Source organism: Tenebrio molitor, chromosome 1, assembly GCF_963966145.1.
Source record: "Tenebrio molitor chromosome 1, icTenMoli1.1, whole genome shotgun sequence".
Lineage (NCBI taxonomy): Eukaryota > Metazoa > Arthropoda > Insecta > Coleoptera > Tenebrionidae > Tenebrio > Tenebrio molitor.
Genome location: NC_091046.1, coordinates 31,424,212 through 31,438,255, shown reverse-complemented (window position 1 = coordinate 31,438,255; position 14,044 = coordinate 31,424,212). Strand labels below are relative to the sequence as shown.

Sequence of the window (14,044 nt, the reverse complement as noted above, 5' to 3'; positions counted from 1 at the left end):
TATCTAAGCAACCCTTAAAGCTTTAGTGTTTTAAGGACCCTTTTTCGCACGCATTTTAGTGTCAAAAACAGGGATTATGATTCAGGTATAATAAAAAAAGAAATTACCTCAAAAAATACGTGACAGTCTTTCGAAAATGTGTTCATTAGTAAAGTTCGGTTTGTCTTTTTTGTATTCACCAACATATCTTTTGATACACGCTTTCTTGTCCGCTGAAATTATGTACTTTCGACATTTTGAGTTAATTAGAAGTTCAAGTATAAAATGCCAGGGGTAAATTATTATTAATTAAATACGAAATTGGCAAGAAGGCGAATATTTATAAACGAAACGTCATATAACAGGACCTAATGCCAATGTAACAAAAAAAATATCTTCGCTTACTGCGTGTGAACAGCATATGGGTTTTTATTGTTTTTTTTTTCGCTCACTTCAAGGGATAAGGGATAAATGACTGCCAAACCCTTTTTAGTAAGTCCAAATTTTGTCTTTCTGAAGTTAATCATTTGCTAGAATACCGTACACAAACCCGTTGGCAGCTCTTCGTCTACAATAGAAAAGATAAATTTTTAATTGTACAAAAAAACTCTGTCAGAACCTTATTCCCCGAATGTAGTAAAGCAAAAAATTCAATTGACGAAAGAGCCTCACCGGTGTTTATTTAAATTTTAGAAAATAATTGTGTTTAATTCTATCAGACCAACATTTATTTATTTATTCCAACAATTTATACAAAGCACAATGTTTTTTCTTTTATGTTTCTTTGTTATCATCATTATTTAACCCAGACAACCGAGCAAGATCCTCTTCATTTTCCACATGTAATGAAAGTGATAAGGTTTTTTCAATTAATGGAATTCCATCCATTTGTTGAGCTACCTCGGATCCAGCAGCATCGATAACATCCGTAACCGTGGTCGGGGTTACCTCAACATTTTCAGCTACGGCGGAGCTAACATTTTCAGCCGTAGGAGAAATGGGAGTGTTTTCGGGTGTCACAGCCGTAGAATCTTCAGCCGCGGTGCTCGCAGCGTTTTCAGCTACGGCACCAACCGTGTCTTCGGTTGTGGCACCAGTCGTTTCTTCAGCTGTGGCACCAGCGTTGTCTTCGGCTGTGGCATTAGCTTTCTCTTCAGCTGTGGTAGCAGCAGTATCATCAACCTTTACTTCGGTAGTGTCTTGAACTACATTAGACGTTTTATCACCGTCTTGTGCTGCAGCGACGGCGATACCTTCAGACTCGGGAGTTTGCTCTGCCACGACTTCTTTTATTTCATTTTCTGAAACACAAATTTCAAATATTCATGTTGTACTTAGTTAAATAAACAAATGTTACACAAAAACAACTGATTTCTGAAAAATTTAAACTCGACACCTAAGTGCGCCTAGATTTATATAAATTTCACATTAAGCTAATTCTACAGTGAGCGGCAAAAGTATGGAATAAATTCATTAAAAATTAATCAAAATTTTTTTCAAAAAATTTTTTGGACAGGTCAATTTTGGTTTATAAAAATACATATTTTAATATAAAATAAAATTCCAAACAATCATTTGTTTTCGAGTTATGACGTCATCTATAGTTTTTTTAAATGGAAACCCTCTATTTTTTTTTCTTGATTCTGATAGCCCTTTTAATTGTCTAAATGCCAGTATAAAAATTTTGTTACCTTACATAAGGAATTTTTTGAGAAAAAAATAATAAAGTTGGAAAAAATAAATTTTATAACGAACAAAAACAAGTCAAAAACTGTGTTAGTAAGTACCTAAAATTATGGAATTAAATGTTCGAATTGCCATCCCCCAGCTTGTTAACAATAAGCAAGTTTATGAAGAAATTTCTCCTGTTTTAGTTTTATCTAGTTTTATCCTCGCATCCAATCAAAATTAAAATTTCTATACGTTGTGTTTCTGTTAAATGAGTCATTTTCGAAAACGTTTTGTAAAACAAATAACACATACGAATGAAATTGCCAGTAACACTTGACTGTTTGATTTACCTACTTGATTTTTTGACTTGTTTTTGTTCGTTATAAAATTTATTTTTTCCAACTTTATAATTTTTTTTCTCAAAAATTTCCTTATGTAAGATAAGAAAATTTTTATACTGTCATTTAGACAATTAAAAGGGCTATCAGAATCAAGAAAAAAAATAGGGGGTTTCCATTTAAAAAAACTATCGATGAAGTCATAACTCGAAAACAAATGACTGCTTGGAATTTTCTTTGGTACTCAAACATGTATTTTTATAAACTAAAACTCACCTGTCCAAAGATTTTTTTGAAAAAAATTTTGTTTAATTTTTAAGGAATATATTCCCTACTTTTTCTCCCTACCGGTTAGAAATGTAGGCTGTGGATACCTCATTTGAGGTGAGAAAATCCAACTTTCTCGCTAAGGTAAGAAAGTTAATCATGAAATGTTTATGGTAAAACTGTACCAAAATACAAATGTCAAAAGTGTCAAAATTGAAATAAGTTATTGATAAATGAAAGCCAATTCAATGAAGTAAGTTGCTAGGTCAATCATATAATCTGGAAAATAAACAGATAAGCTAGGTAGGTAGATTACTTTACCCTGTTTATATCAAATTTTCGAACAAACCTCAAATCTTCAAATGCGATGACAAGTTAATTAAACAAATAACACAGCCTACTATTCAATTCTCAAAATTTTCGTTTTAATCACGAATATAACCATCTTTTTTGACTTTTTTCAACAAAGTTGTGCCGGTAGGGAAAAAAATTGTATTCAAACCTTGTTAAGAAAGTGTCCTTGCAGACCTTAGGCACTTACAAACCTCGTCTACGACTCGGTTTATAATCTTTGCCTGCGGTCTGCAAGAAACCACTTTCTTACCTTGGTTTGAAATATACTATTGCCGCTCACTGTATATTAACTTAATTTTAACTTAATATAGAAAGTAAAGATAATTTACGATAAGTTGTTTATAGAGTATAAAGCAGAACTGCGCTTCGTTTTGGTCTAAATTTAGTTATTTTATGTATTTACCATCTCCTGTTTTATCCTTCATATCTTCCAAACCCGGACATTCTATACACTTACAGTTGGGATTTACTATGCTGGGTCCACTTTTGGGAGCATCAACTTTTAAACCACTGATCGCTTCTGGTGTTTTTCCAGGTTCAGATACTGAAGATTTTATCGGCGGTGCCTCCAAAGCTGGAATAGCAGGACCCTCAACAGCAGGAGTTCTGATCTTGCCTCGGTTACAAGTTTTTCCTGTTCCTCGGTAATCAAGAATTTCGGTGACCACTTCCACGTTACCAGAATTAGTATAAATTAGGGTTGTTTCAATGACACCTTCCGGTCCTTCAGTTATTACTTCAAGGGTGCCAGAATTAGTTATTGTCGTAGTAACGTGAACACCATCTGGAGGTCTGTTAATTATGTCGACTTGAGTGTCAATGTCGAAAGGAAAGTTTTCTTTAACTTTCAGGCACTTAACTGACGTTTCAGATTTCAAAATATCTTTACTTTTAGAAGCTGTTACTTGATGAGAAAGTTTAAAACGATCAGATGTTGTGGGCCAAATTTGATCGACTCCGTCACCGGCAGGTTTTACTTCTAGATTTTGTGTGGTCTCTGGCCCTGCTTCTTGTTCTGTCTCTGGTTCTACTTCTGGTTTTGTCTCTGGTTGTGATTCTATTATTTGGGCAGTTCTAAGTTCATCTTGTGTGGATGACTTGTTACATTTACATAATTTCTTACTGGAGCCAGTGGGAACTTTACTCTCTGTAGTGCTTGACTTTAGTTGTTGCGCCCGCATCTCTCTTAATTTTTTAGAAACGCTACATTGGCATTTTTTCTTGCTCGGAATCGCTGTTGTTTCAAGCACACTACTCTCTTTCAAAACAAGTGGTTCATCAGCTTTTGGCCAAATTTGATCAACTTCAGCTGACTTTCTGGATTTTACACATTTACAAGATGTTCTTGATTTTGGTTTTGATCCAATAGGTTTAGCAAACTGATTGTCGGCAATTATAACAGATTCTCTATTGCTTTTTTCAGATACTTTAGTACTTCTTTCAGACCTTTGATCGCCACGTCCCGAATCATCTAGACAGTCATATAAATAAGATTCGAAATTTACAAAAATGTTGAAATACGTACGACTCTTCTTTGATGAGATATTTTGCGGTTCAGATTTTACAGACGGTATTTGTTCTTCGACTTGTGTTTCCCCGTCGGGTTCACCTATGTAGATTTGGAACAATAATTACACTATTACAACCAAGTAGTTAATAATGAATATTACTAAAGTCCATTCAAAAATCAAAAACCACCACCTGTTGCTTTAGGTTAGTAAAATTTAAAAAACCTTAGGTACAGTCGGAACGTTATGGATGTGGATTGGGGACTTGTCGTTAAGTTGGCACTACCAGCAAAAGTATCTAGGCGCGCCAATAAGGTTATTGGAATTTATGACAGATCTCATTAAGTTTTAAGCGACCTTGAGTTTGACAATCCATATCCAAAACATTTCGAGTATAGGTAGATATTTTTTCATACTATGTATGTTGGCAACTATAAATTATGACATTTATTTGATTCAAAATAAAATTCAATTGCTTTGAATTTCGTTCATATTGTTTTATTAGCAGCACGTTTCATTTATTTATTGATTCTTATTATTTTTACTTAAACATGCCCAGAAAAAGAAGACACTTCATAAACATTTAACCTCAAAATTACAAGTCTCGCCAAATTTTACACTAGACAGCGTTGCCGATAGTAATTATCATATTTTATAAAATGTACACCAACGCGGTTTCCTTGTTTTAAGCATATTTCCTAGAACCTAGAGGTTACGAGTACTTCGTGTTTTTTGCCCTTTTCCTTCAAGATGGCGGCTCGCGCTCATCGGCCCCAATATCGAAAACTTGTGTTTTTCTTCAGGGGCACTACTCAAACAACATATTTCAAAATCATTACTACCCCCCCTTTGGAAGGCAAAATCCCCTGCTGACTGGCCTATAATTAAGATGAAGTGTATACAGGTGTATTAGAAATGGCACATAATATTATTGTCACGCGAATCTTTGTTGAATACCAAAGACCAAACACAAAGTTCTAATTCGAATTTGGTCTTCGACGAATATTTTTTATTGTCAAAAATGACATTAATGACAATCCTCGTTACTTTCTGACTTTACTCGAGTTCGAAAAATTACTCCATTCCATTTAAGAATGCAGTAGATGTAGATGAAATTTGAAAACACACATTCCAAGCAAAATTAACAGAAAAAAAAAGTCATAAAGGAACTTACGGTAGGGGTATTCTACCTAATAACAAAATTGTAGTCTAATGATGCGTTTGATACAAAAACTCGATAAGTTTGGCACTAATAACCAAAAAATCGATGAAATATCAAAATTTGACAGCAGTTATCAAAAATCGAACATTGCTTGGTGTAAACTTTTCTCTCATTTTGACCAATCAACGACGGGAAAATAGTCCCTATGCTATTCTATACTGCATACTTAAATGAAATAGACTGTAGCTTAGTTGCGATGTTGCAATAGATTCAAAATTTATGACAGCATTTTAAAAAATGAAACCAATAATCAAAATGGTAAAATTAGTGCTGGAACATTTATTTTATTTGTTGAGTTATGTGTTACTGATGCTATTTAAATGTATTTCTCCATTACAATCCAAGCAAATTTCCAAGATTTGATTGTTAGGTAATAAGTAATAACTCATCAGCGAAAGGTTAACAGTAAATAGGTACTATAGTTGGCGCGGCGAACCAGTGGAGTAGTCACGAGATAGTTCGTAGCGACGTCATGAAAAGCCTGATTTACACTGTCTCGCCAAATTTGAGTTTTGTGCGGGAAATTTAAATCCTACTACTTTACGATGGATGGAAATTTCGGCTAAGTGCATTGAACTGCACCATACTTTTTAACGCGCGCCCTTAACCAATAGGAAACCATCCCCTGCAAATCACGTGAAGGTATAGAGTTTTTTGTTTCTATATCATCATAGAATCATGTGGTGTAAATATGTAATATGTGCCATTTTTAATACATCCTGTATAACGCAAATTTAGAACATCATTAAAAATATTGTTTGCCTATCTTGTCATTTTCCTTTAATCCATTTGCTGTCCGTTGGTCCTATTGAAGGCACAACTAACATCCAAATAAAACTTAAATTTTTGCCACAAAAAATTGAAACTAAGTTACAAAAGTCTTGTACATACTTACCCGCTTGATCTTGTTGACTGGATTTTGTGTGAATACTTTGGGACTCGGGTTTAATGGATGATGTCCTTTCCTGAATTTGAGATTCACCGGCATCTAATTATTTACAAAAAAAATATAATCACAATTTTTTTCTAACGTGAATACTTTTTTGCCATTTTTTTGCTTATAATGGTTACTGTTGAATGAAAAAATGTAAAATTAGGAATACTCACCATCTTTCTCCTGTTGACTTTGTTTCGTGTGAATACTTTCGGGTTTAGTGGACGACACTTTTTCTTCGACTTGGGAACCACCTACATTTACAAATATTCACATTAGTATGCTTATTTATCCTAAAATTTTTCATTATTGTCTTTATGGATAGTAGGTACATTCAACTCACCAGTTTGCTCTTGGGTAATTGTAATCTCTAATGTATCCATAATTACAGCTGGATCAGAACCATTTCTTGTTGTTTCTTTAACACCTTCAGCTGCTGTAAATTCTTCATTCGTTATTGCTGGATCAGAACCATTTTTTGCTTTTTCTTTGACATCTGTACTCATTTTCAACTGTTCATTCATTGCGTGATCACTATCTTCACTTTTGGGTAATTTAGAATCAATTAAATCAGTTAAACTTTTTAGTAGTTGCGCGGCTGTGGTCAAATCTTCTGGAAGTGTCATGCATTCACCACATGGTTCACATTCCTTTAAAATTTTGCTCAGTTCTCTTGCAATTTGGTGTAAATTACATTCGTCTTTTACAACGGTAGTGTTGACTTGAGCATTTAAGGCAGCTTGTAGACTCTTAATGGTTTCAGCCTCGCTAATTTTCTGTCGGATTAAGTCCTCCTCTAGTTTTGAGCATTTTTGTTGACAGGTCTGTAGATCTTCCTTGAGTTGTTCATTCACTGCTGTTAAATTGTAAATGTTGGTATTTGCAGTACATAATTGCATTTTTAAGGAATTAATTTCCTTCTGGTAAAATTCTTGAATGTTTGCTAGTTCCTTAGCAGCCTCTTCAAGTTTTTGTTCAAGTTGAATACACTTGTATCTTTCACTTTCTATTTTATACTGCATAGGACCTTCCATTCTTTCTAAATATTGTCTTACCTCTAACCGCATATCTTTCAGTTCATTCTTTAGCAAGAAATTTTCTAATTTTAGTTCAGCGTTTGTCTTATCGGTTGAATCCGATACCGAAGTTGAATTGTTGCATATACAAGGACAAACCGGTTGTCGACATTTAGCAGTAAAATCGACGTTTTTATATTCGTTGAAGACATCTTCGTAAATTTTAGCTTTGCGTTCAAGATCACCGATTTGACCTACTAAATTTTTCTGTTCTGTTGCTAAATCGTGAATGTTTTTCATATAATAGAGATCCACAGACTTCAGCGATAACTTGCTGGGCGATCCAATACCAATTTTACCCATTGGATTATTAAAATTACCGTTTATAATGTTATTGCAAGTGCAGATACTACTGTTGTCATTCATATTATTATTTTGTACATTGCTGTTTAAAATATTGTTGTTGTTTTTAATGGCATTTGCTAAAGCAGCTTCAGCTGACAATTCTGTTTCTGCTAAACTGCAGATGCATGTGTCATCACTCATACGATCTTTTCTTGAACTTGAATAGTTGCAACAACATGTATCTTTTTTAGCGCCACCGGTTTTTTGTTGCATTGGTACAACCGATGAAAAACTTCTACTGCAAATACTGCAATCACAAATATCTCCATCTCCAATGTTTTTAGCATCTCTGCTATTTTTCTGAGTATTATTCGACGTCATTGGGGGACCCATATTATCCAATATACAAGGATTGCACATACAGTTCGCATTTTTAAATGCATTGTAATCGTAATTAATGACATTGGTTACCGGTTGAGTTATTTTATTAAGTTCTGATCCTTTGAAAGACTGTTGCTCTTGTCTTTCGTCTTTCGTTGGTATATCTTGAGGTGCCGGAGGAGAAGATGGTGGAGCTGTAGATGACTGTGATTGGGGTGGAGGCGAAGGTGTGGTAGTTGGAGGCGGAGCGCCTTTTGGCTTAGATGAACCAAAAAGAGAATATAAACATTTGAAAAAACCGCCTTTTTCTGGAGGCGGCGGGCACGTACAACTTTTGAAGTCAGGACGGTCTGGTACGATGTCTGCTGACAATCGTTGCGTAATAATTATCTTTTCGTTTTCTACCTGAGAAGGAATGACTGGTGGCGACTTTTTAATAGAAGGCTGTTGTGGGAAAGATCCCTTAGGTTCGTTAAGTTCATTCGTTTTTCGGACGCTGTCCCCAATAATTGCATCCATTGCTTCCAATTTATGACGCAATTCTTGTTCCCTTTGTTGAAGAGTTCGATTCTTGTCTTCATATTTTAATTTTAAAGTTTCCCAAAATTCTTGATGATGTTCCATTTTCTAATTATGAGTTAAATAAATTCTAATAAAAAATACAAGACTACAAAAATTTTGACAATTAGATATTGTTTGACAGTGCGTTTTCAAAAATAAGTTTTTGTTTTCAAACGTACCCACCAATTCTCCATGGCACTTGCAAATACAATGTAAACAGGTGTCCCAGAATTGGTGAGCAATCTGTCGGATTTGGCTGGAGCTAAAGCCGGCGCCACACGATGCGTCCAGCAACATTGAGGCCAACGATTGCAGCTAAGTTGGCTCCATTTTGTCTCCGGAGCAAAGAATAAATACCAACAAGAATTGACGCCAGCCGCGCAATGTCTACCCAGCTCTTCAAAAGACTGACAAAAAAATAAAAACAAGAAAAAGACCATATTACGACCACCTCTGCGACAATTCATACCTCCATGTTTCGTATGCGTTTGATTATACGTCTAGGCATGCTTTCAATTAAATTATTAATAGTGTCTAGAAGTAGGTAGCTCATCTCATGCTTTTTGTAGCTGCAGCCAAAGATCGTTCGAGTTTCTTGGAGGGTGGCGTAAATTATTCAATTGTCTTGCCATCAAATTCCAGAAACTGTGTTGTGACCCTTATCGCACGAGGACGCGTATTATAATGATGAATGTGAAGAAGAATAATAGGCTGCAGCACATTGGTTACGTAAACTGTGGCGTTTAAGTTGCCTAGAATGAAGGCTAAAGATGTGACACCCCTTATCGGCGCTGCTTATACAAGGTGACTGACGAAAAACCTTTGATGCTCGATCTTGCTTATTTTTTATCCAATTTGAATAAATGACACATCAAATGAAATAATTTTGAAAACACTTCAATACCAACTAAATAAAAAAAATTCTTGCGCCCAGTTTTTGACAGATGATCATCAGCTTCTTTTTTTCAAATACACTCCTGGACAAAAAAACCCGGACACTTAAAAAAATTTGATTTTTTTTATGTACTTTACAATAAAAGCGAGATACACATTTCTTCTAGTTCTCTAATTGGTTTTACACAAGTCGATTGTTTTTAAATGTATCTAGGTGCCTTTGGACAGGAACAATGGTGAGTTCTGCAAAAAGTGACACTTTGTGTCGTTTTGCGGCAATAGATTTTTTGCGTTTTTTTGGGTTTATGACAGTTTTCCCGTTTATTCTGATGAGATTCAGATTAGTATAAACATTTTGTTTAAATTGTGCGGAAATGAGATCCGAAAATATTGTAAAAGTGGTGGCATTGAATGAAGATGGTCGCAGTGTACGGTACATTGCAAATTTGTTGAATATTGCTAAAAGTACCGTCCATGATGCCCTTGCAAGGTAACGTCAGACTGGGCAATATAATAGAAGACCAGGATCAGGCAGAAAACGGCCTAGAAATGAGCGCGATGAACGTTTTTTAACATTATCCGTACTTCGGGACCGCGCTTTAACGTCAAATGTTCTTGCTAGTCGCTTGTTAGAAGCTCGAGGAACTCAAATTTCTGCACGAACTGTACGAAGGATCCTACACGAAAATGATTTGAGTTCTCATAAGCCGGTAGCATGCCCAAAATTAACAGCAGATCATAGAGTTAACAGAATGAGATTTGCGGAAAATCACACAAATTGGACTATTCAGCAGTGGAGCTCAGTAATGTTTTCTGACGAGTCCCGTTTTTGCCTACGATCTCCAGATGGGCGCGAACGTGTATGGAGGAGACCTGGAGAACGATTTGCACCTTGCTGCATTTCACCCAGAACACCTTTTGGTGGTGGTGGTGTAATGGTGAGGGCGGGTATTTTTTTTTTACGGGCACACCGAATTAATATTCATTGAACATGGAACCTTAACAGCAGACAGATACATACGACAGTGTTTGGAGACTCATGTTGTCCCTTATGCCCCATTTGTTGGAGAGAATTTCTTATTTATGCACGATAATGCCCGTCCACATACTGCACGAATTGTTACAAATTACCTAGACACTGTTGAAATTCCTCGTTTGGAGTGGCCCGCTCGAAGTCCTGACATGAACCCAATAGAACATGTATGGGACAAGTTAGGACGAAATGTTAAAAAAAGACAACCATTGCCAGAAACCATCCAAGAGTTGCGAATAGCGTTGAATGAAGAATGGGAGCAGATGCCTCAAGAAGAGATTCAGCATCTTATTGAAAGCATGCCTAGGCGCATCGAAACACTTCGCAGGTGTCGCGGGGGTAATACCCGTTAAGTACTAACATTAGGTTGAAATTTAAAAAAAAGCCACAATTATGTTTGTTTAACAATTTATTTGTTGTTTAATTTTTTCAAAAATGTTAGTTTTCTTGTTTGTTACTTGTTTTAGTTAATTTCCACTTCTCTCTTATTATCAATAAAAGTTTTTTGTTATCATTTATTATTATTGTTCACTTTTTTAAACCTTAAATTAGTTAATAAATAAAAAAAATTTAGTGTCCGGGTTTTTTTGTCCAGGAGTGTAGCACTGTACATTTTTTTTTACTCAGTATTGTAGAGATTTGTCATCTGAATATAAAAATGCAAATAACTATACCCATTCATTAAACAAAAATCAAGAAATAAAGAGTAAATGTACAAAATTTAAAAATTAACATGACCAAAATAAACAAGAGAGAAGTTTATTCTAAATGCTCGAAATGACTAAGTAAGCTCTGAATATTCATTTGTCAAAACAGTTTGATAATAATAATAATGTTGCTGTGGAAGAAAATTTCCAAAGACGATTTAGTGTTAACGTGTGGTGTGCCATTTTTGGAGATAGAATGGAATAGTGGGTCCCTTTTTTATTGATATGAGTCTCAATCAAACAAAATATGTATCATATTATTTATTATCAAACGATATAAGTAACTTTTTGATTAAGATACCATTAGCAGTGTTGAATAGAGTCAGAGTCGTGTTTCATCAGGACGGCGCCATACCACATAATGCACGCATGAATTTTGTATTTTTAAATCATTTAAATCATTTTGGGTGCTCATGGACCTATTCGATGGCCCGCTAGATCCCCAGATTTGAATCCATTGGATTTCTTTATATTCATTCGAATCTTTTGAGACAATGTTTATTTGACCCCACCAGGTCCCTTAAAAGAGTTAAGAAAAAGAACAGTGCGAGTATGTCAGGAAAAACCCCAACATTTTTTACTGAATGCAAAGGTGGGCATTTCTAGAAGGTATCGACAGTGTCTGCAACAGCATTGAGGAAATTTTGAGCAACTTAGAATAGATTTTGTATTGTTTACAAATTTGATTACTTGTGTAATTTGAAAAAAAAAAGTTGGCTATCGTCTGTCAAAAAAATAGATGTCGAAAAATATATCGAATAGGATAATAATGAAGTGTTTTTCGAACTATTTCATTTGATGTGTTATTTATTCAAATCGGATAAAGAATAAGTAAGATGCAGCGTCAAAGGTTTTTCGTCAGTCACCCTGCATAAGGGCAGGATGATGCTCCAGATTAAAATTCTGGATTTGCATACGCCTCACCCTTCTTCGCTCGTTGTGGGGTCATAAAAAAAAACAGGACTCGTCACCGAACACCTCTTGATGCAATTCTTGTGTCCAATCAACTCGTTCGTTCTGTGAGTGCGATGGATTTAGACAGAGTACAAAAATGGACGATAGGAGTGCGGTCCAAAATATCTTATTCGGTAATATACGGATGGCGTAGAATCGTAGAAATTGTTCTTCATCTTTTTCCCACTCATTTCCAACAATCCATGTTGTGGATAATCTGTTTCTTAGGGTTAAAGTTCTTCACGAACTGAAGTCCTTTTATCTATGCTGAAGTCCAGACCAATTTTAGGCATTTTACGAAACGTTTGAAAACATTAGCGAAAACAAAACTGAAAACATGTAGATAATTTTCAATAAACAATATACCGGGTGTAGAATGGATTTTAGTACATAGGCGTGTAAAGACGTGTAAAGTAAAAATCCCCGGATACTGGCTCCCCTAATTATTTTAGAACGAACCCGTAAATACAAGAGTTGTAGAGTTTTAAAAATGGTTCATAATTCTTATTTATTTTGTTTTTTTAACATCTTCCGGAAGTACACAATGATGGAAAAAAGAATTAAAGGATTTGTCAAAATAGCAATAGCTGAGAAGTGTAACCGAGGTGACAACCAAAGATGACAATGTATTATACCGGGTGATCAAGAAGGACTGTTTAAGTTGGCAGTACAATTAAGAAAAATTTTTTAATTCGGTTATTTATAACACTGCAACTGGATCTGTTTTGTTGGTTTATTTGACAAATATCTAATACATAGGTATAGGTATAGCATTATAACACAATACACAATTATCAATGTGCTAATTATTACATGGTAGCAACACCCGTAATGATGAACAACGTTTACAAAGGTTCGTGCAAAGGTTCCTTTGAGGAAACCTTTCATTGTAGATTTGCCGTGCTAGGTCTGAATGTCCACGGTCTTCGGTTTTCTCCAGGTTGGTGAAAGCAAGAATTTCTTGTTAAAGTAACTTCATTTTTAATAATAATAATAACCTTAATACAGTGCATTTTTTTAACTGTTGCCATAGGGAATTGCATGGTAAAACTTATACCCCCTGTTAACTTTTGTTCTGATGAAAATATTCAAACCATTTTTGGAACAAAGTTGGAAGATTTTTTAAACTATCGGATAGATTACAATTCAATATCCTAAACTGTCAAAAAAGTTGTGAAAAAATATTTCTAGCGCGTCGTCCCTGTCGGCTCAACTATCACCTGAGATCTGACCATCTCCACTTTTGACTTTTGTCATTTTCATTTAAAAAATAAATAGCGAGATCTCCTCGAGGCTATGATTAAAATAAATAATAAATTAAAATATAAAACTTAATTTTTGTTCCCATATCGCCTACTACGTTTTTTGTTCATTAATTTCAACTTTGAAGAGTAAAATTAGTAAAATAAAACTGCTTGTCGTTCGTTGTTCAAACAGTATGTATTACGTAGTGTTATTAATGATTACAAAAATAAAAATTTGCACCAAATCTGCAGTGGATCATCATAAGTTAACAGAGGGTATAATTTTTACCATGCAATTCCCTGCGGCAACAGTTAAGAAAAAAACGCATAAAAGATCAACCAGAAACTGTGAAGGAATTAAGGGCAAGAATAACACGCGAAGAAATTTTCAAGATCGCTTGGGACATTGTCTAGCAGTCGAACACTTTCAACATTTCTTTTAATAATTTCTGTTAATTTGTTGAGTTATTTGTGCGTTAACGTTTTGTTTTTTTTAATAAATAAATGTTTACATGTTCTGCCTTCCAAAAGCTAATTTAATCATAGCCTCGAGGAGATCTCCCTATTTATTTTTTAAATGAAAGTGACAAAAGTCAAAAGTGGAGATGGTCAGGTGCTGGTTGAGTTGAGCCGACA

General features: G+C 34.9%; 1 protein-coding gene across 1 annotated transcript; it reads right to left on the bottom strand.

Moving 5' to 3' along the window:
- Positions 1-700: 700 nt before the first annotated feature.
- On the bottom strand, positions 701-8,760 carry LOC138131826 (nucleosome-remodeling factor subunit BPTF-like). The gene is made up of 6 exons (XM_069049056.1): positions 6,617-8,760; positions 6,447-6,527; positions 6,235-6,327; positions 4,135-4,218; positions 3,013-4,080; positions 701-1,280 (listed from the first exon to the last, which is right to left on the bottom strand). Exons 1-6 carry the CDS (start codon positions 8,637-8,639, stop codon positions 754-756), a joined length of 3,876 nt encoding a protein of 1,291 aa, XP_068905157.1. The 5' UTR covers positions 8,640-8,760; the 3' UTR covers positions 701-753.
- Positions 8,761-14,044: the final 5,284 nt, after the last annotated feature.